The following is a 16,653-nucleotide window of genomic DNA, read 5'->3' as shown; positions in this document are numbered from 1 at the left end:
GGTTGTAGGAGGCCTAGATATCCACAAAAAGATGGTTGTAGACGTGTGACTCTGTAGGGCACCACCCAACACTTTTGCTTTCTTCTCCATCTCTGAAGATCTGCTCCAGACGTCCAGCAATGCTCTCTGTGTATTTAAATGGAAGTATTTTTCTCTGTGAAGCCACATTTTCCAACATGAGCCTCATGAAGCCAACTAAGTGTTATTGAACTTTTATTCTCTCAATAACTCAGTGTAGCACTTTAAAGTCTGAAGGACAGCAAAGATGGAAAGAGCATATCAGTGTGGCGGAGAAAGGGAAGGGGTTGGCTTTTTAATTTATTTTTCTTCATCTTTTATAACAAGGAAATATCTATCTATATATATATATGTGTGTGTGTATTTATATATAGATATATATGTAGCTTTCTATATGTAGTAGCTAGGTGGGCTTTAATTTAATATACTTGATTCAGAAACAAAACTAGAGTACAAAGTGCCAAGCAGAATATTAACAGTTCAATATATGGATATACATCCTTACTTTTATTTCACACAGTTTTATATATATAGTAGAAGAATGTAAAATTTTAACTGGGTGTTAGGTCAACTCTTTTCCTTTTCCTGTGACTGTTCAGATGTTTCTATATATTGACTGGCTGACAAAGCATCGCTTCTTATTAAATCACCTTAAGTACTTTTTTTTTTTTTTGTAACACAGGAGACTAAGTTTATTTATACCTGTTAATATATTACCAGGGACTGTGTCTCTTTGCTAAATAACTTAGTACAGTTCTACTTAATATGAGAATATAGTTTAATGCTACTGCCAAGAACTAGTCCTCGTGTGCATATAGTGACTGCGGAATGCTTTGATGGCCCTTAAGCTTCGTCACCCAGGAATTGGGAGCAGTTACAGCTGTCCTGAAGCCAAGGCACATCTGCTGTTCTGGGTTCAGTTTAGATACAGCTGCTCAAGTTGTTAGATGCATTCATGATTTTCTCTTGTGCTTAGCTTAAATGAAATTAGGATCAACATAACTGTGCAGGATTCCCACCTACTTATTTTATACAGTACTTAGATTATAAAATGTTCTCGCCATTTAAATTCTGTTGTTTCAACCATGATAGTTTCCCCCTTGCATTTAAAAAAATACTACAGGTAGCATAAATAACTGGTAATATTTTATATATATATGTATATAGGATTCATACAGGGGGGAAATCTTGTTAACCTATGCCATAGAGGAGGAAAACTTCACACTATCTAAATTTATACCTCTTGCAGTTCTCCAGTCCTTTGCCTGGAGAATGTTTTTCTTTTCTAGATTTGTCCATATCATAATTTGTAACGGAAGGTAACTTGATATATTTGTGTGATATAAAAGTAGCGAGCCATGTTTTACAACTTTATATCATCCCTTCCCTTTTCTGCAGTGGTACTATTGGCTGGAAGAAAAACATTTGCTAGATTTTTTTAGAACAGTACATCTTTCCTGTATAGTAGTTTTTCTATTAAAAAAAAATTGTTTTATAATGAGCAGTGGAAAGTGCAGGTTGTCTGAACCTCTTCAATCGAGCACCTGTCTGCCATAGCTGTTCCTTCAACTGAGTGCTGCACATCATGGGCTCTGTCTGTGAGAGAGAAATCCAGGTGCTTGGTGTCCTTGCATGACATGAAGTTTTGCATGTAGATCGATTTGAAATGTTCCTCTTGTTTACATAATTTGCATAATTTAAAAGATAATGTTGCCAAACTTTGGTAAATGTTAATGTTCAAAACAAAAATCTCCACTACATGTAACTTTTTTCTTCCTCTGGATCAGTACGTGGTTTATAATCCCAGCCAGTGGTTGTATCTGTTCCAGTGTCAATTGCCATGTGCTCTGCTTCAAGGGGGAACTAGTCTTTTGTGAATTTTTTGTACATAAGTATTTGTTACAAACATTTTAGCAAATGCTTTCAATTTCTCTTGCTTGTGCATATCTTGGCTGGCATTATAGAAATTAGTGCTAATGTTATTTCCTTAGGGGGACTGGAAGGGGAGGGATGAGGTTTTTTTTAGTTTGTGTGGGGAAAAATGATTTATGTTGAATGTTTAGTTTTTCCTCTGCATGCTACATCATATGTTGTGGGAACTATAAGAACCTTCATACTATATGAATACAAAATAAAATATTTGAACCTTGGCTGGGGTGCTTCAGTACTTACACAACCTTTCCTGTTCACCTTAAAGCAGCTCTGCACACTGATCTAAGGAAAACTTGTTCACAGTTTTTTGTCTGCTCTTCCATTGTGAAGATTTACTGAAAAACTCTACAGGGTGCACAGTCCACTGAACACTTCCAGGATTTATTTCAGTGTTTCAAGACCACTTACATTTTGGGGATTTTCAAAGGCACGTTGTTCTCTTTGCTAAGTGTCTAAACTGGCTAAAAAACTTTGAGATCCTTGTGTTAAGTGGAAGGTGGCTTAAAAAACAAAACAAACCCACCCTACCATTAATGAAATGGAGAACGAAAGGCAGCTCCTTTCTCAGGGAAAGGTCTGAGCCTTGTGCTGGTGACACCAGCCCTCCCTGCAGGGGTATGTCATTCTCAGAAGCTCTGCTGTGCTCTTTGGGGTGCAGGTGTTTGGGCCTTCTGAGTGCTGCCCTCTCTTTTCTGCTGATTTGGGTTGGGATTAATATGCACCTGATTTAGGATAAGCAATAATTTTTGTGTGTTCTTGCCTTACTCTCCCTCATCTTTCAAGCTAATTGAGGTAAATGCAGATGATGAACAGAAGATGTGCTGACCAGGTGTGCACACCTGGAGCTGCTCTCCCCTGTACAGCTTGGACTGCTGAGCACTATAGATTTAGGTAACTCAGCAAGTCTTAAATCTGTTAGCAGCTTAAGACTTGAATCAATTTGGTTGTAGTGATAATCCCATACTGCAAAGTGCTGCTCTGGAAACTTGGACATTGAGTGAAATGCTGACTCTGTTTGTTTGTGTGTTTGATAATCTCATTTCAGTTTTTGTTTTCATTCCCAAGCCTGAACTGAATTATTTTGCCAGAGACTTGGCAACAAGGTTGGCAGGTAGGGTTAGGAGAAAAGGGCCCATTTTTAAGTCATACTGGGACTGGCCTCTCTAATCCCTCCCTCTACTCTTGTGTGCATTTGGTATTTTAAGGAGGAGACACAGGACTTTCCAGTTGTTTGTGCTCTGGTACACTGGCAAGCACTAAACCTAGTGGCTCTTGGCTTCACTAGGCTGTCCTTACAGATCATTTTCAGGAGAATTATATAATTTATATATGTGCAGATTCAGGATGAACTGCAAATACCTTATTTAGCTCTGTGTCTTACTCTTTCCATGTGATGCATTGTTCCAGCAGCAGCAGAGACTTGGTGGGCAGCCTGCCATTGAACTCTGCATTCCAGTTGACTCTTCCTTTTTCCAGGAGGATACCAAACTGTGATTTAAACACTTAACTGTGCCGATTCCTTTAGGCTCAAAACATGAAACACAAAGGCTTTCTGAAGTTCTGACAGCAGCCTCTTAAAACTTTGACGTTCCAAAAATCCGTAATGAAGTGTGTTTTTGTTGGAGGCTGTTCAAGTAAAATCATGTACTTGTGCTTTTGATATGGACACAACCAACTTAAAATACCTTTTAATAATTATACAGAGACATTGTGTATGTTCAAATCACACCACACGTCTGAAGGCAGTCAGACTGCAAAAACAGTCCCATTTTTCTTCTGGGCTTCCAAATCTAGCAGAAGAGCTGTGGCTTCTGTAGCTCCACGCCTCTCATGTGCCCTGGAAGCAGAACTCCTGTGTGTCCAGGAACCTGGACTCCCAGCCCCAGTCCTTGGTGGTGCAGCTCAGAACCTCTCAGCTGCTCTGCTGGCCACTGCTCTAATATTGCCATAAACTTTGGAAGGAGGACTTCCTGCAGAAGAAAGGACAAATCCAGTCAGCAAACAAAGATGATCCATGTCACGAAAATGGATGTTCTGCTCTCACACGTGTGCTAAAAGCAGAGAACTAAGCCCAAGGGTGAGAGGGATGGTCAAGGTCAGTCACCCTGTCTTACTGCAGGTGCAGAGTTAAAAACTGCTGCTGTCAGGGTGAGTTGTCCCCTTTGGCTTTCAAGACCCCTCAGGGAATGCTGCAGCTACATCAAAAGGCAGAACATCTTTCTGCCCCATGGAGAGGGTTTTGGAGCCAGAACGAAGCCCTGGACTCCTGACTTCCCCCCTCCAAAACTTTCTCTTAAGGGCATCAAGCCAACTGCCAGCAAACTACCTGCTCCAAGTGCAGGTATGGACAGGTCAGGAAGAAGGTAAGAGCCACAAAGCAGTTTCTCAAAATGCAAGATCTATTTATATGTAGTAAAGAAGATTAGATAAGAAGACTTACCTAAAATTAGATTGCAAATTGCTGTTCGTGCCATTTTAATGTTCTGAAAAGATCCCAAAATATGAATTTTTCTGTAAAAAGCAAAGTAGCCTTAAGTTAATGGAAAAAAACCTCTGTGATTAGAGAGTTAATAGAGAGTTGGAGGTGAGAGATGAATGTGAAATTCTTTATCAGTGGACTAGTTCCTTTTCTACATTTGTAAATAGTAAAAAAAAACCAACTGAAGCCCAGAAAATCTACATCATAAGACTTGTGCTCCTCCAAATCCTTTAAAAATAGATTTTACAATTTTGAAATTTAACAGTGTAGCAGCTTCAGGAGGAAAAAGTTGCTGGGTTGGTGAGTTCAACTTTGATTATTTGTAAGAAGGAATTCTTACACTGTGGGGAATGACTGAATTCTAAGTGTGCTGGTGACTGTCATTCTCATAACAAAAGGTCAAATAAATACTTGTGTTCATTAAAAACAGCACTTAATTTTCTTACTACTGCTCTGCAACAGTTCTAAAAAATCCAAATTATCTTTGTTCCTGGCAGGGGACACAGATGAGCTGAGGGACTGTGTTTTGAGCAGGAGGAAGTGAGTCTCTACTTACTGGTCAGCGAGAACGATGCGTGTCCTGGTTACATTTTCTATGGTGAATTTGGTTTTTCCACCTTTCCCTGCTATTCTCCCTATTGCTCTTGACAGATGATCTCCTTTCAAAGGTTTGACTGAAACGAGAATAACATGCCCAGGGTAACAGCAGTGGTGCATATCCCTGTAATCCTCCCCTTGGTCAAGTTACTGGAAACAACTCAGGACAAGTAATACAGAAACAGCTTCACTGGTGAATACAGATCCATCCAGATTTTACTTTTGGTGACCAGCAGTGCAAACTGCATCCAGTGCTACGTGACTCTGAGGCCTCTGGCATCTAAGAGAAATTCTCCTGCAGAACAGCAGTGGAAGGCATTCCATTGCACCTCAGATTGAGGAAACAGAGCCAAAGCACACCCAGTTAACAGTGGTAGAAATGAAGTAATACATGACATAATAGATGTTTCTGGTTTTCCTGATCTGTGAGGGCAAGTGACCCAAGTGGAGCAGGGGGAAAGAAAGAACAGATACTTGCAAGAGGCACACACAACTCCTGGAATACTGCAGCAGCAACTACTCACCATCTGTAACTTCAAATGACTCTAGAAAAAGATCATCTAATCTGATGAGAGCAAGAGCGTCCTAAAAGAGCAAGAGATTTGTTATTAGCACGAGTGCCTCACTACCATACAGTTTAAAGCAGATGTTCTCTTTTTACATATGAACAAATGACATCAGTTGTATTTCTCCAATTCATCTATCAAATAATACCTTAAGTTAAATCCACTGCTTTTTCAACAGCCATGTAAGTATTTCTGTCTAGACAACCCCACCCATGCTTGGTTGCCCCTGCATTCACCCCAATCTCACCTGTGCTAGTGAAGCCAGTACAGGTCTGGGACAAGGAGCAGCCCCTACAACACTGCAAAAGCTGGGTTTCTTTTCTCTAAGTAAAGTCTGAGTTTTGCACAGACTTCAGGTTATTGGCTTGGACTAAGACAAAACGAACAGTCTTGATCTGTGCAGAGCACCTCAGAGCCAGATTATGGCACCGTGCTGTCTTACACAAACTAAATATATCCACTGTTTCATAATTTTCATTATGTGTCGTTTCAAGGTTACTTTTTTATCCTGCATTACCTTAAGAAACTCGATGTCCACTCCAGGCACAACTTCAAACAAATTTATTTCTAGAAAACCACCCAAGGATTTTTTTTCTTTCTGTAATTTGCAGAGGCCAAAGACATCATGGTATCAAACTGGAGCAATCTCGCAACCAAGCTGTTGGGAGACTCACCTCTACTTGAAACCCAAGTATAAATGCTTTCACAAAATCAGCTGCTTTTGTCAAGGCACTGAGATCCTTTGTCTCTTGACAAGTCTGCAAGACAAGAAGTTGTGCGTGCAAATTAAGACCAGATGAGCCAGAATCAGGACTTGAAAATATGAGGGATAAAGACTAATCATAAAAAAACCCCACATTCAGTTAATGTTAATTCAATTAAGTCAATTCAGTTAATTGTGTTTTACTTGTGGTTTTTTTATCATGTTCACCCACAACAAGATGAATGTATCAACTACACCCTGTGCTTGGAGGGGAGAAAACAGAGAAGGTGCTGAAAATTCCCCCCCTCCACTGAGAACCCTTTTTATTGAGAAAACTCAAACCTACATGAACTAAACTGCAACAGAGAACTGCAGGAAAAAAGAGAAGGATGATAATGGCAGGAGAGTTATTCTAATGAAAATATTCTAAAGATGCCTTAGCAGGTAAATGAAACACATTTCAAAGTTTTAAATCGTCATGGTGGATACGGGCAAAATGAAATCTGCTTGATCAAGAACAAAATTAATCTTGCTTCTCGCCAGACATCATTTAGTATCAAAAAGTGGTGTTAAAATCCCAGGTTTTGCTTCTGCACAGTTATTGAATGGAACTGCAGGAGTTCCTGCCCCTCCCTCCCTTTTCCTTTAAGTTATTTCTTGGAAGTTTAAGTAAGGTATAGTTCTGTCATCTTTCCTCTAGTGGTAAGATTTCAAGGTTAGGAAGCAAAATTCCTGTTGGTGTCTGTACTTTCAGTATTGGAAGATCTCATATGTTGACATGGTTAATTCAGTGAGTCTTATGTCAAAGCTTTGGATCTACACTTAAAAACTGCTAGTTTGAATATTCCTGAGAAAGAGTAAGAAAAAAGAATGAGCATCTACAACATTTGCAGGTCTATGTTGGTATCTGTGCCCTAAAGTATTCCAGTGCAATCCATTAAAGAAAAATTATAAGCAACAAAATACTATGGGCCCTTTTTGTCTGCCGCAAACAAAGGCATTAGAAGATTTGGTGCCCCCGTCAAAAGAGGAGGGCAAAATTGTCAGGTAAGCATTAGGTAGCCTTAAATAGCTGGAAAACATTTAATTCTAAAATCCTATCTAACACATAGATTAAAATTTTTCCTTAATACTACAGTACATTATTTTCTCCTATAAAAAACTGAACACTCCTCCAGTTTATACTGGCCCCTTCTGGAACAGATTTACACTTTTGGATTTTACTTGCATTAACTACTTGTTCTGAACAACAGCTGCCAGATTTCATCCTCTGTGAGGGTCTTCTGGGTAGGTGAAACCACACAGTTTCCATTTTTCCCAGCATTATCTGGGATTAGGGACACTTCTCTAGTCTTTAATCTGTGGAACAAGAAGGAATGATGTCGAACGCGAGACGCCCCACCTTTCAGGAGTCAGAATCACAGAATGTTAAGGGATTGGAATGGATCTTAAAAATCATCTCGTTCCAACCCCCTTGCCAAGGGCAGGGACACCTCCCGCTAGACTAGGTTGCTCACTGCCCCATCCAACCTGTATTTGAACACTTCCAGGGATGGGGCACCCACAACAACCCTGGGCAGCCTATTCCAGTGTCTCCCCCACCCTCACGGTAAAAAATTTCTTCCTGATATGTAACCTAAATTTCCCTAATTTGTACCCATTCCCCCTTATCCTGTCACTACAGTTCCTGATGGAGTCCCTCCCCACCTTCCCTGTAGGCCCCTCCAGATGCGGAGAGGGTGCTATGAGATCTCCCCACAACCTTCTCTTCTACTTAGCGGGGAAGGCAGGAGGAAGGGGGCTCCCTTTACCCTGATCTCGACGTTCCTCGTTTTCAGGTTGAACCTGATCTGAAGCTGCAGATGCTCCACGATGGGCGTGAATATCTTCATCCAGTTCTCCTTGAGCGGCGTGTACCTGTTGGCGGGCACGGGGATCTTCCTCAGCTCGCCCTTCCCGACCTTCCGGGAGCGGGGGGGAAAAGAGAGAGAAAGAATTAGTCGGAGGAGGCGGGGGCACCCCGAGAACCGGCGCTGCCCCGTCGCCCCGCGTACCCCGAGCGCCTCGGCGGGCACGGGAGGGAAGGCGGGCCGCTTGCTGGGCCGCGGCCCCGCCGTGTCCATGGGAGCCTCCGCCGCGTCCGTGGGAGCCCCCGCCGGCTCCTCGCCGCCCGCCCGCCGCTTCCTCCGCCTCCGCCGGGACACGACGCTGGTGAAGCCGCCGGCCGGGGCCGCCGCCTCGGTCTCCATGTCCGCCCGTGATCCCACCACGTGGGGCCGCCGCCGCCGGAAGGGGCCGGCGGGCGCTGCCCCCGCATCCGCCGGGGAGCGGCCGCGGCGGGGCGGGATGTCGGCGGCGCCGGCGCTGGAGCGGCCGCAGGTGGTGTCGCACGCCCAGCAGGCGCTGAACTACACGGTGTTCGACTGCAAGTGGGTGCCCCGCAGCGCCCGCCTGCTGTGCCTGGGCAGCGCCGCCCGCGGCACCGGCCTCGTCCAGCTGTACGAGCTGCGAGGGGCCCGCCTGGAGCTGCTGCGGGAGGTGAGCGCGGGACACCCCCCGGGAACGGCTTGTCCGGGGCCGGGGGACAAATCCCGGGGCTGGTTTGCCTGTTAAACGTGCTGATCCCGCGATGTCCTGTCTCTCCCTGTCGCTAAGCAGTGACCTTATCGCTCTCTGCGAATACCTGACGGGAGGTTGTTGTCAGGTGGAGGTCCGTCTCTTCTCCCAGGCAACCAGCGACGGGACGAGAGGACAGAGGCTTAAGCTGGGCCGGGGGTGGTTTAGGTTGGACATTAGGGGGGATTTTTTCACAGAAGGGGTGATTGGCCATTGGAATGTGCTGCCCAGGGAGGTGGTGGAGTCGCCGTCCCTGGAGGTGGTTAAGGAAAGGCTGGATGTGGCACTCGGTGCTAGAGTCTGGTGGACATGGGGGTGTTCTGTCATAGATTGGACTCGATGTTCTTGGAGGTCTTTTCCAACCTAACCGATCTGTGATTCTGGTTCTTGCCGCTCATCAACAAGCCTATGTTACTTGATTTGTTCTCACGGGTTACGTTATGGGTACAGGGCTGTATTTCGGGTGTGTCGGGGTTTTTTTGTTTGTTTTTTCCCCTCAGACTGACCTTCGAGCATTGGCTCATTCTCAGGGGTAGCAGCGTCTCAGGTGCATAAAGCCCCACCAGGCCACAAGCAAACAGATTGTTGTTCTTCAGGACCAGTAAACTGGACTCTCTGCTTTCCTGTGCACAGGGAAATAACCTCAAATGTAGTTTACCTTTGATAGCATTTTGATAGTATTTTGCACCAAATATCCCATGTGTGTTTCACTGACACCTGCCCCTGGGGACTCCCGAGAGCTGCGCTGTCTGTGGGTTTGTGTTGCCTTTTCCATGTGCTGACACAGACATTTCCTTCCTTTAAAAGATTGAAAAGCCCAAACCTATAAAATGTGGAACTTTTGGAGCTACATCTCTGCAGCAAAGATACTTAGCTACAGGAGATTTCGATGGAAACCTTAACATATGGTAAGCATGGATATTCTCTGGAAGCTTTTTCACTTGGTGTTGTGTTTGTCTGTCTGAACGGAGGCTTCTGTGCCTGGCTTTTGCATGAGATGCTCTCCCTACTCTCTGTGGTTGGGACCCAGTATAAGCTTCACTGGCTACTGTATTTGGACCGTGCCTGTTTTCTAAAAACAACGTGAATTCTGCAAAGTGTTTAATTCAGTGCTGCTTCACTCCCATCTTTTGTGTGCAGCTGCAAAAACCTGTTAAAACTCTGTGAGGTCCTCCTCTGAAAAGAGGCTTTTGAGTGGATATAAAAATACAAACAACAGGTTGTGTTCCAGCTAAATTTGATGTCTAGATTAAATATATATTTTTAATCTTGAAGCTTTGAATGTTTTTTCAGGTCCCTGAATGATTTGTGTGATTAATTTTTAGGTAAATTGATTATCAAATAAAGCAATAGTGTCAAAAGGGGATTGTTTTATTATTATTATTATTATATTTCCCTTGTCATGGAATTATCAATTCTTGTTGGAATAGCAAGAACGACATGGAATAGTCACTAGTGAAAATGTAAAATAAAATTCTGAAAGATTGTCAGAGAATGAGAATCAGTGGGAAAGAACCATGAAAACCATGTCTGGATACAACGTTCACCTGAAGTTGAAGACCAGTAGTCAGAGCTAGGTGGGGATCAGTGAATTAGGTCATTTTATAGCCTTACTGAAAGTAGAGCTAAATTGGAGTATTTTGATCTGTAGTGTGATTCATTTTTAGTCCATCATAAAAACTGGGTCTGAAGGGTTGCTCTGGTGAATCCCTCAACTACCTTTATAAACAGGGAAGTCCAGAACTGAGCAAAACTTTTCAGACCAGTCCAAAACAGTAGCCAAAGAAGGAATAAACAAAGACATGTGGTTCTTAATGGTGATATCCATATTTTCTTCTCACTGTTAGTCTGAGCTTGTATGATTTATGCTCAAGTTTCCTCTCATTTTTATACAAATCCTGAGTGTCAAGGAAAATGCCATATTATCTGTTCTTTTTCTTTCTTGCCTAGGAATTTAGAAGCTCCTGAAATACCAGTGTATTCTGTGAAAGGTCATAAGGAAATCATAAACAGTATAGATGGTGTAGGTGGCTTAGGAATTGGGGAAGGTGCACCAGAAATTGTGACTGGCAGTCGAGATGGTGAGTTAGTGAACTCTGCAAGTCTTCTCAGTTCCTTTGAGCCTGTGAGCTCTGATGGCAGGGCACAGTCTGCCATCTGAACTAGTTACAAGCTGTTGCAACTAGTTCTTCATACACTGTCTTTTGAATCTTCCTTGGGACAAATTTTCTCTCTTTTAGAAGCTGTAGACAAGCAAAATACACTATTGTCACTGAGGTTGGGGCAGAAGGAATACAAAGCAGAATAAATGCAAAATATCAGTTAGAGAAAATACATCCTTAAGAAATGCTTTCACTTTATTTCTGTTTGGTTTTGTGGTTCTTTCTTGTATCCACTAAACACAGTCAGGTTTTCTGGAGTTGAAAGGGGTTTTGAATGATCAGGCTGAAAAGCAAAGGGCTTTCCAGGGAAAATGAACACAGTGTGACAGTGTATCCCTAACACAAAATCCATTGTCCTTCTTTCCCAGGAACTGTGAAGGTGTGGGACCCGAGGCAGAAAGACACTCCTGTGGCTAATATGGAACCTGTACAGGGGGAGAGCAAAAGAGACTGCTGGACAGTGGCATTTGGTAATTGGTCAGATTATGACCGTTCCTCTCTCTAATATGACTGGGCTTTGATGATTATCAAGGTATTTCAGGATGTTATGGAGTAGTTTATTTTTTGTAGATGCATAAGTAGCAGAGGTTGCTTTTCAACATTGCCAAATTTCTATGGGTTTCATGTTGGTTTTTTTTTCAAAATAAGCTGGTTTTGTGGCAGTTTGGTTTTGGAATCATTCTCTAATCACCTTTGGTCACCATTTGCGGTTGGACTCGATCATCTTGAAGGTCTTTTTCAACCTAAATGTTTCATTGATTCTGTGGTTTCACAGATAAGCTGTGCAAGCTTTATTTTTAAGCCTAGGAATGTAAAAATAGTATGTCCAACTGTGTTTTTCTGAAGGAGCGTAAATGTTGCCGTGCACGGGAAACCCGTCACTGTTGTAGTGTAGTTCTAACTACCAAGCATTTAGGCATTAATTTATGAGAAGATCCTTGAAGCTTAAGAGCTAGTTAAAGAAAACAGCAACGCTTGATGTGAACTCTGCATTTTTTTCTTTTGGGCAGAACAAGCTCCTTGTGTCTTACACAGGATTTTTCTGTACTCTCAGCTTTGAAAACCATCCAGTTCTTGAAATCTTAATATCCCAATAGCAATTTTTTAATTTTTTTTTTTTCTTTTGCATAAATATAAGTTGAAATTGCAGGCTTGGGACTTCTGAAGTTTACAGGCTAAAGAGGGTTTGTGTTTTCTGATTAATTCTTTCTCTTTGTCCAGGCAATGCTTACAACCAAGAGGAACGTGTTGTATGTGCTGGATACGACAACGGGGACATTAAATTGTTTGATTTAAAAACCATGTCACTGCGGTGGGAGACCAACATTAAGAATGGGGTAAGGAAACCATAAAAGTGTTTTTTCATTCCAGGTTCTATGCAGGACGAAAAATTAAAAGGACTCTGTGTGAAACTTACCCAGAAGATGTTTCTGCTGAGATTGCACCAAGAAGTAATTTTCTTTAAGTTAAAAAAAATTGTACACCTCAAATTCTTGGTCAGGACAGGATGGGGTATTTTTTAGTGGATTCATGTTTTCAGATGGATTTGTTATTTTCAAATTGATGGGCATGTCATTGTAGGAAAAACGAATTATTAATGTCTATTTACAAATAACAAAACACCCATTTTTTTTTTTAGCAATGGCTAAATTTGAAGAGTGAACCTATCTTTTTTGTATTTCCAGGTTTGCAGTGTGGAGTTTGACAGAAAAGATATAAATATGAACAAGCTGGTGGCCACATCACTTGAGGGAAAATTCCATGTTTTTGATATGAGAACTCAGCATCCAACCAAAGGTTTTGCTTCTGTTTCAGAGAAGGTATGGGGAGACAGAGGATTTCTTAATAAGAAACAAACTTCCTGAATATATGCTGTCAAAGTACTTCAGGTGTAGTACAAATAGGTAATAAATACCCAGGTTACTTTACAAAACAGTTTGGTTTGTGGGGTTTTTTTTGTAGTTAGTGAACAAAGTCTGATGATAATTAGAGAAAAGGCACTTTTTTTGGTGAAGTTCTTCAGGACTGCCTTTTTATTTTTTTTAGAAAAAGCTGAGTTTCATCATAATATCTTTAATCATCTCTACCATCACTCAAAGCAGATAAGTTGTTGGAAGTGCTTTGATTCTGAATCACAGAATATTTTTACTGAATTAGTGTTTGTAATATTTAAAGTGTGAAAATGGAATTTGTCGTTCATTTAGTGCATTTAAGCTTTTCCTTGTAGATGTTTACAGACAAATGGGCATTAAATCAGAGCACGTGTGCTGGGGTTTTTTCTAAGTGACTTCTGTTGCTGCATGATCTTGCTGAGCCTTGGATGAGGTTTAAATTTGAATTGTAGACTGTTTGTTGTGTTTGGACAGTGTTTGCAGCTCATTCCCTTCCAGTAATGATTTTAAGAGATGTCAGACAGTTAAATTAACCATCCACCATGAGGTGGCTGGGCTCTCTTCATAAAAGTGGTCTCTGTTTTAAGATTCTATACCTTTTCCTGTGGAGTTCATCACTAAATTACTTCTGTACACTGCTAATTTTAATTTTTTTTTTTTTATTAGGCACAAAAATCTACCATATGGCAGGTCAGGCACCTGCCACAGAACAGAGATATATTTATGACAAGTGGAGGATCTGGGAGCCTTCATCTCTGGAAATAGTAAGTGATCATTTCTCCAGCTGGGAATAAGAAACCAACCACTTAATGTTTTAAGAAAGAATCTTTCTGAAAATGATGAGTGGGGTCCTGCTTCCAACTTCAGAATATCTAGTTAAAATTATTGCTTAAAAATGCAGTAGAAAGGGTGATTTCAGTGTCAGAACTTGATCTGAAATATTGAATTAATCCCTAAGAGAATGTGACAGCACAGATAAATTTTGCCCTTGTCAGTAGTCTTAACGTAATGAAAATCTAATTGTATCCTTGGTTAACAAGGTGATAAATGGAAGAAAATGGGTTTCTTAAAATTCACATACAATAGCAGTTATGACTGAGAAGAATATTGAAAGCCTGGACTTTTAATGATTCTTATGTTTACATCTTCTTACTTTACATGGAAAAATAATTTCCTCATACTAAACACAGTGAAGGATGTGCATTAAGTTTCAGAGCGATAGTTGAGGTGAACTTTTCCTGCCTGTGGCAAAAGCCAAATGGTTAAAAAATGAAGGGCTGTTGGAGAGAGGTGTCAGGATTAAAAACTTCCTGCCCCTTTTTTTCTTTCATGAAATACCCACTAAATACGCAGTGTGGGTGTAGCTGGATATAGTGATTATTCATTATTTGTAATGACAGACATTTATTTGCCTTATCTGTAGAACAGGAAATAAGGAGGATAATGGTGTGATTGTATGAGTAAATTCTAAGCATATGTGTTTGTTTTTGTTTTCCTTTTCCCATTGCCAGTGAGTACCCGGCTCAGCGCTCCAAGAAGGATTCGGAAGGAGCCGAGATGGGGGTGGCAGGGTCTGTCAGTCTCTTGCAGAACGTGACTCTGTCAACACAGCCCATCTCCAGCCTGGACTGGAGCCCTGACAAAAAGGGACTGTGTGTTTGTGGGGCCTTTGACCAAACTGTGAGGGTGCTGATAGTTACAAAGCTTAACAAAATTTGACAGCAAAACTAGAATTTCTGACAAGAAAGCAGCAGAGTTTGCAGGCTGTAAATATGGGATGGGGAGCCCTTCTGTTTCTAATTTAATTTCTCCCTTAATAAAACTGGATTAAAGAAATAGAAACCAGATCTTTCTATTGAAAGTTCAGATATGTGCAGTTAAGAGTTGTTTGACCGATTGTGCTGCGATGACTTGAAGTTGCCTGGGCACAAAACTTTTACCTTCTAGAAATGTGAATTTACACTAAAAGTAAAATGTGCCTTTGTGTTAATACAACTCTGTAATTTCAGAGTTCACTTTAGTTTGTGTTCAGTTTATCCATAGTGCAAATCTCTTCACTCTTGTTAAATGGTTTGGCTTTTTTATATATAGTATTGCCCATGTGCATTGATGCAGTGGGAACTACTGTATAGTCCTTCAGAGAAACTCCTTGTGTTATGGGATTTAATAATTAGAATGTTTGTTGAAGTGACTTAGGATTCTTTAATACACTAGAGAAATTACAACAAATGCTGAAATTAAACTCGTGTTTAATGGAGTAAGCTTTTTATTGAAGTTCATACAGGAATTAAACTATTGAGGAAAATGCACTGTTTTATTATTTTAGTTTGGTTTCATAATAAATTTTTATGTTCTGTTGTTTTTACCTCTGTTTGCAACTTGGTATTCTACAAATAAAGTTATATGGAGTGTTGTCTTAATATGAACAAAGTATATTATTCAAACATACAGAGATTTAGAGAAGGAATGTATTTGCATAGGTTTACAAGAACAGTGTGTGGTACTTAGCTAAAACTTCACTCATTTTACAACAAAAGTTGCTAAAACTTACCTCCATGAAAAATTTGAAAAGGTAGCAAAAGTACTGTCTTTTTAATTTTTATGGATTCAGTATTTCTTCAAAACCTAGTTTTGGGTTTTTTGGTTTTTGTTTATTGTTTACTGTAGTTTTATTGTTACTGTAGTTATAACTCCTGTTACCTCTCTCCAGTGTGTTTCTTTTCTGATTTTACTAGTGTCTGCTGTTGCCACTTCTTTTTATCAGGCACATCCAGTTACTGTCCTCTATTTGTGGATGTAGGGTGTGAGTTTACTTAATTTCAGCAAATTTTATTTGTCACTTCTTGGTCTGGCACTAGCTTTCAGCTGACTTGTAGGTGCATATGCAAGTTTCAGATTAAAGTATTTGTTTCTGAAACCAGATTGTGATGGAAAAACATCAGCTTTGTCCTGGTTAACAACAGAAAAGGCCCTGTGTGGCCATTGAGAAGCTGTTTCCTTAGGTTTGGTATCTGACAAATTCTGTCTGTCTCTCCAGTTTGCTGAACACTGATGAGTTCTCTAGTGCAGCAAGTCCTGTGCTAGAGGGTGAGGTAGGTCTGAAAGGTCTGAATGTGCCAGTGGATCCAAACTGGGCCTTGCTACGCTTCTGTGGTACTGCTGCAATCTTTCTTACAATAAGAAATTGCAGCTTTCAAAAAAATCTAGAAATGTTTCCATTCCAAATAACAGCTTGTGTCACAAAAATGATACTTGCTAGATCCCAATTGAAAAGGGAAATGGGATGCAGATTTCCCTTTGTATCGCCAGTCAGCTCTGTTGTGGAGAGCATGAGGTGACAAGCTTTGGACAGAGAGACTTCAGATGTTTTCTCTCATCTAAGATTGCAGCTAAATACAAGTGTGATAAAGTTGTCCTTACTAACTCCTGGCTATCTTAGTTGATTAAACTAACTGAGGAAAAAGAGGCACCTGTCGGTAGAAAAGGTTCACAAGCTGTTAAACCTTAAACCTTGTGGAACAGAGAAATCCTTCATGCCTGTGTAGCAGATGGTGGGCGGGGGGAAAATTGTAGTAGACTGTAAACCCAATGTGTCTGTGGAAGTCCATGGTTGTAGCAGGTCACTCTGCTCCAGCTTGCCTTCCAATTTAGATTCTTATATCTCGGGTTTAGCAAGGGCCAGTAAGGA

General features: G+C 41.1%; 3 protein-coding genes across 4 annotated transcripts in view; 2 read left to right on the top strand and 1 right to left on the bottom strand.

Moving 5' to 3' along the window:
- Window positions 1–2,168, top strand: part of PPP3R1 (protein phosphatase 3 regulatory subunit B, alpha) — a 39,510-nt gene extending 37,342 nt beyond the window's left edge. For both annotated transcript variants that reach the window (XM_027663076.1, XM_027663077.1), the window contains one exon: window positions 2–2,168. In XM_027663076.1, the coding sequence (XP_027518877.1) occupies window positions 2–49 (48 nt within the window). In that variant the 3' untranslated portion in view covers window positions 50–2,168. The remainder of the gene's footprint in view (window position 1) is intronic.
- Window positions 2,169–3,604: 1,436 nt separating this feature from the next.
- On the bottom strand, window positions 3,605–8,575 carry PNO1 (partner of NOB1 homolog). The gene is made up of 7 exons (XM_027663075.1): window positions 8,350–8,575; window positions 8,107–8,256; window positions 6,267–6,350; window positions 5,551–5,611; window positions 4,986–5,103; window positions 4,391–4,461; window positions 3,605–3,920 (listed from the first exon to the last, which is right to left on the bottom strand). The coding sequence occupies exons 1-7, from the start codon at window positions 8,542–8,544 to the stop codon at window positions 3,853–3,855; spliced, it is 747 nt and encodes a 248-aa protein (XP_027518876.1). The 5' UTR covers window positions 8,545–8,575; the 3' UTR covers window positions 3,605–3,852.
- Window positions 8,576–8,604: 29 nt separating this feature from the next.
- WDR92 (WD repeat domain 92) lies at window positions 8,605–15,385 on the top strand. The gene is made up of 8 exons (XM_027663074.1): window positions 8,605–8,833; window positions 9,719–9,819; window positions 10,862–10,992; window positions 11,442–11,543; window positions 12,295–12,410; window positions 12,759–12,893; window positions 13,632–13,729; window positions 14,477–15,385. The coding sequence occupies exons 1-8, from the start codon at window positions 8,642–8,644 to the stop codon at window positions 14,682–14,684; spliced, it is 1,083 nt and encodes a 360-aa protein (XP_027518875.1). The 5' UTR covers window positions 8,605–8,641; the 3' UTR covers window positions 14,685–15,385.
- The last annotated feature ends 1,268 nt before the right edge of the window (window positions 15,386–16,653 follow it).

The sequence above is a fragment of the Corapipo altera genome, unplaced genomic scaffold (genome assembly GCF_003945725.1).
Source record: "Corapipo altera isolate COAL_440 unplaced genomic scaffold, ASM394572v1 94, whole genome shotgun sequence".
Lineage (NCBI taxonomy): Eukaryota > Metazoa > Chordata > Aves > Passeriformes > Pipridae > Corapipo > Corapipo altera.
This window is presented reverse-complemented; position numbering and strand designations above follow the sequence as displayed.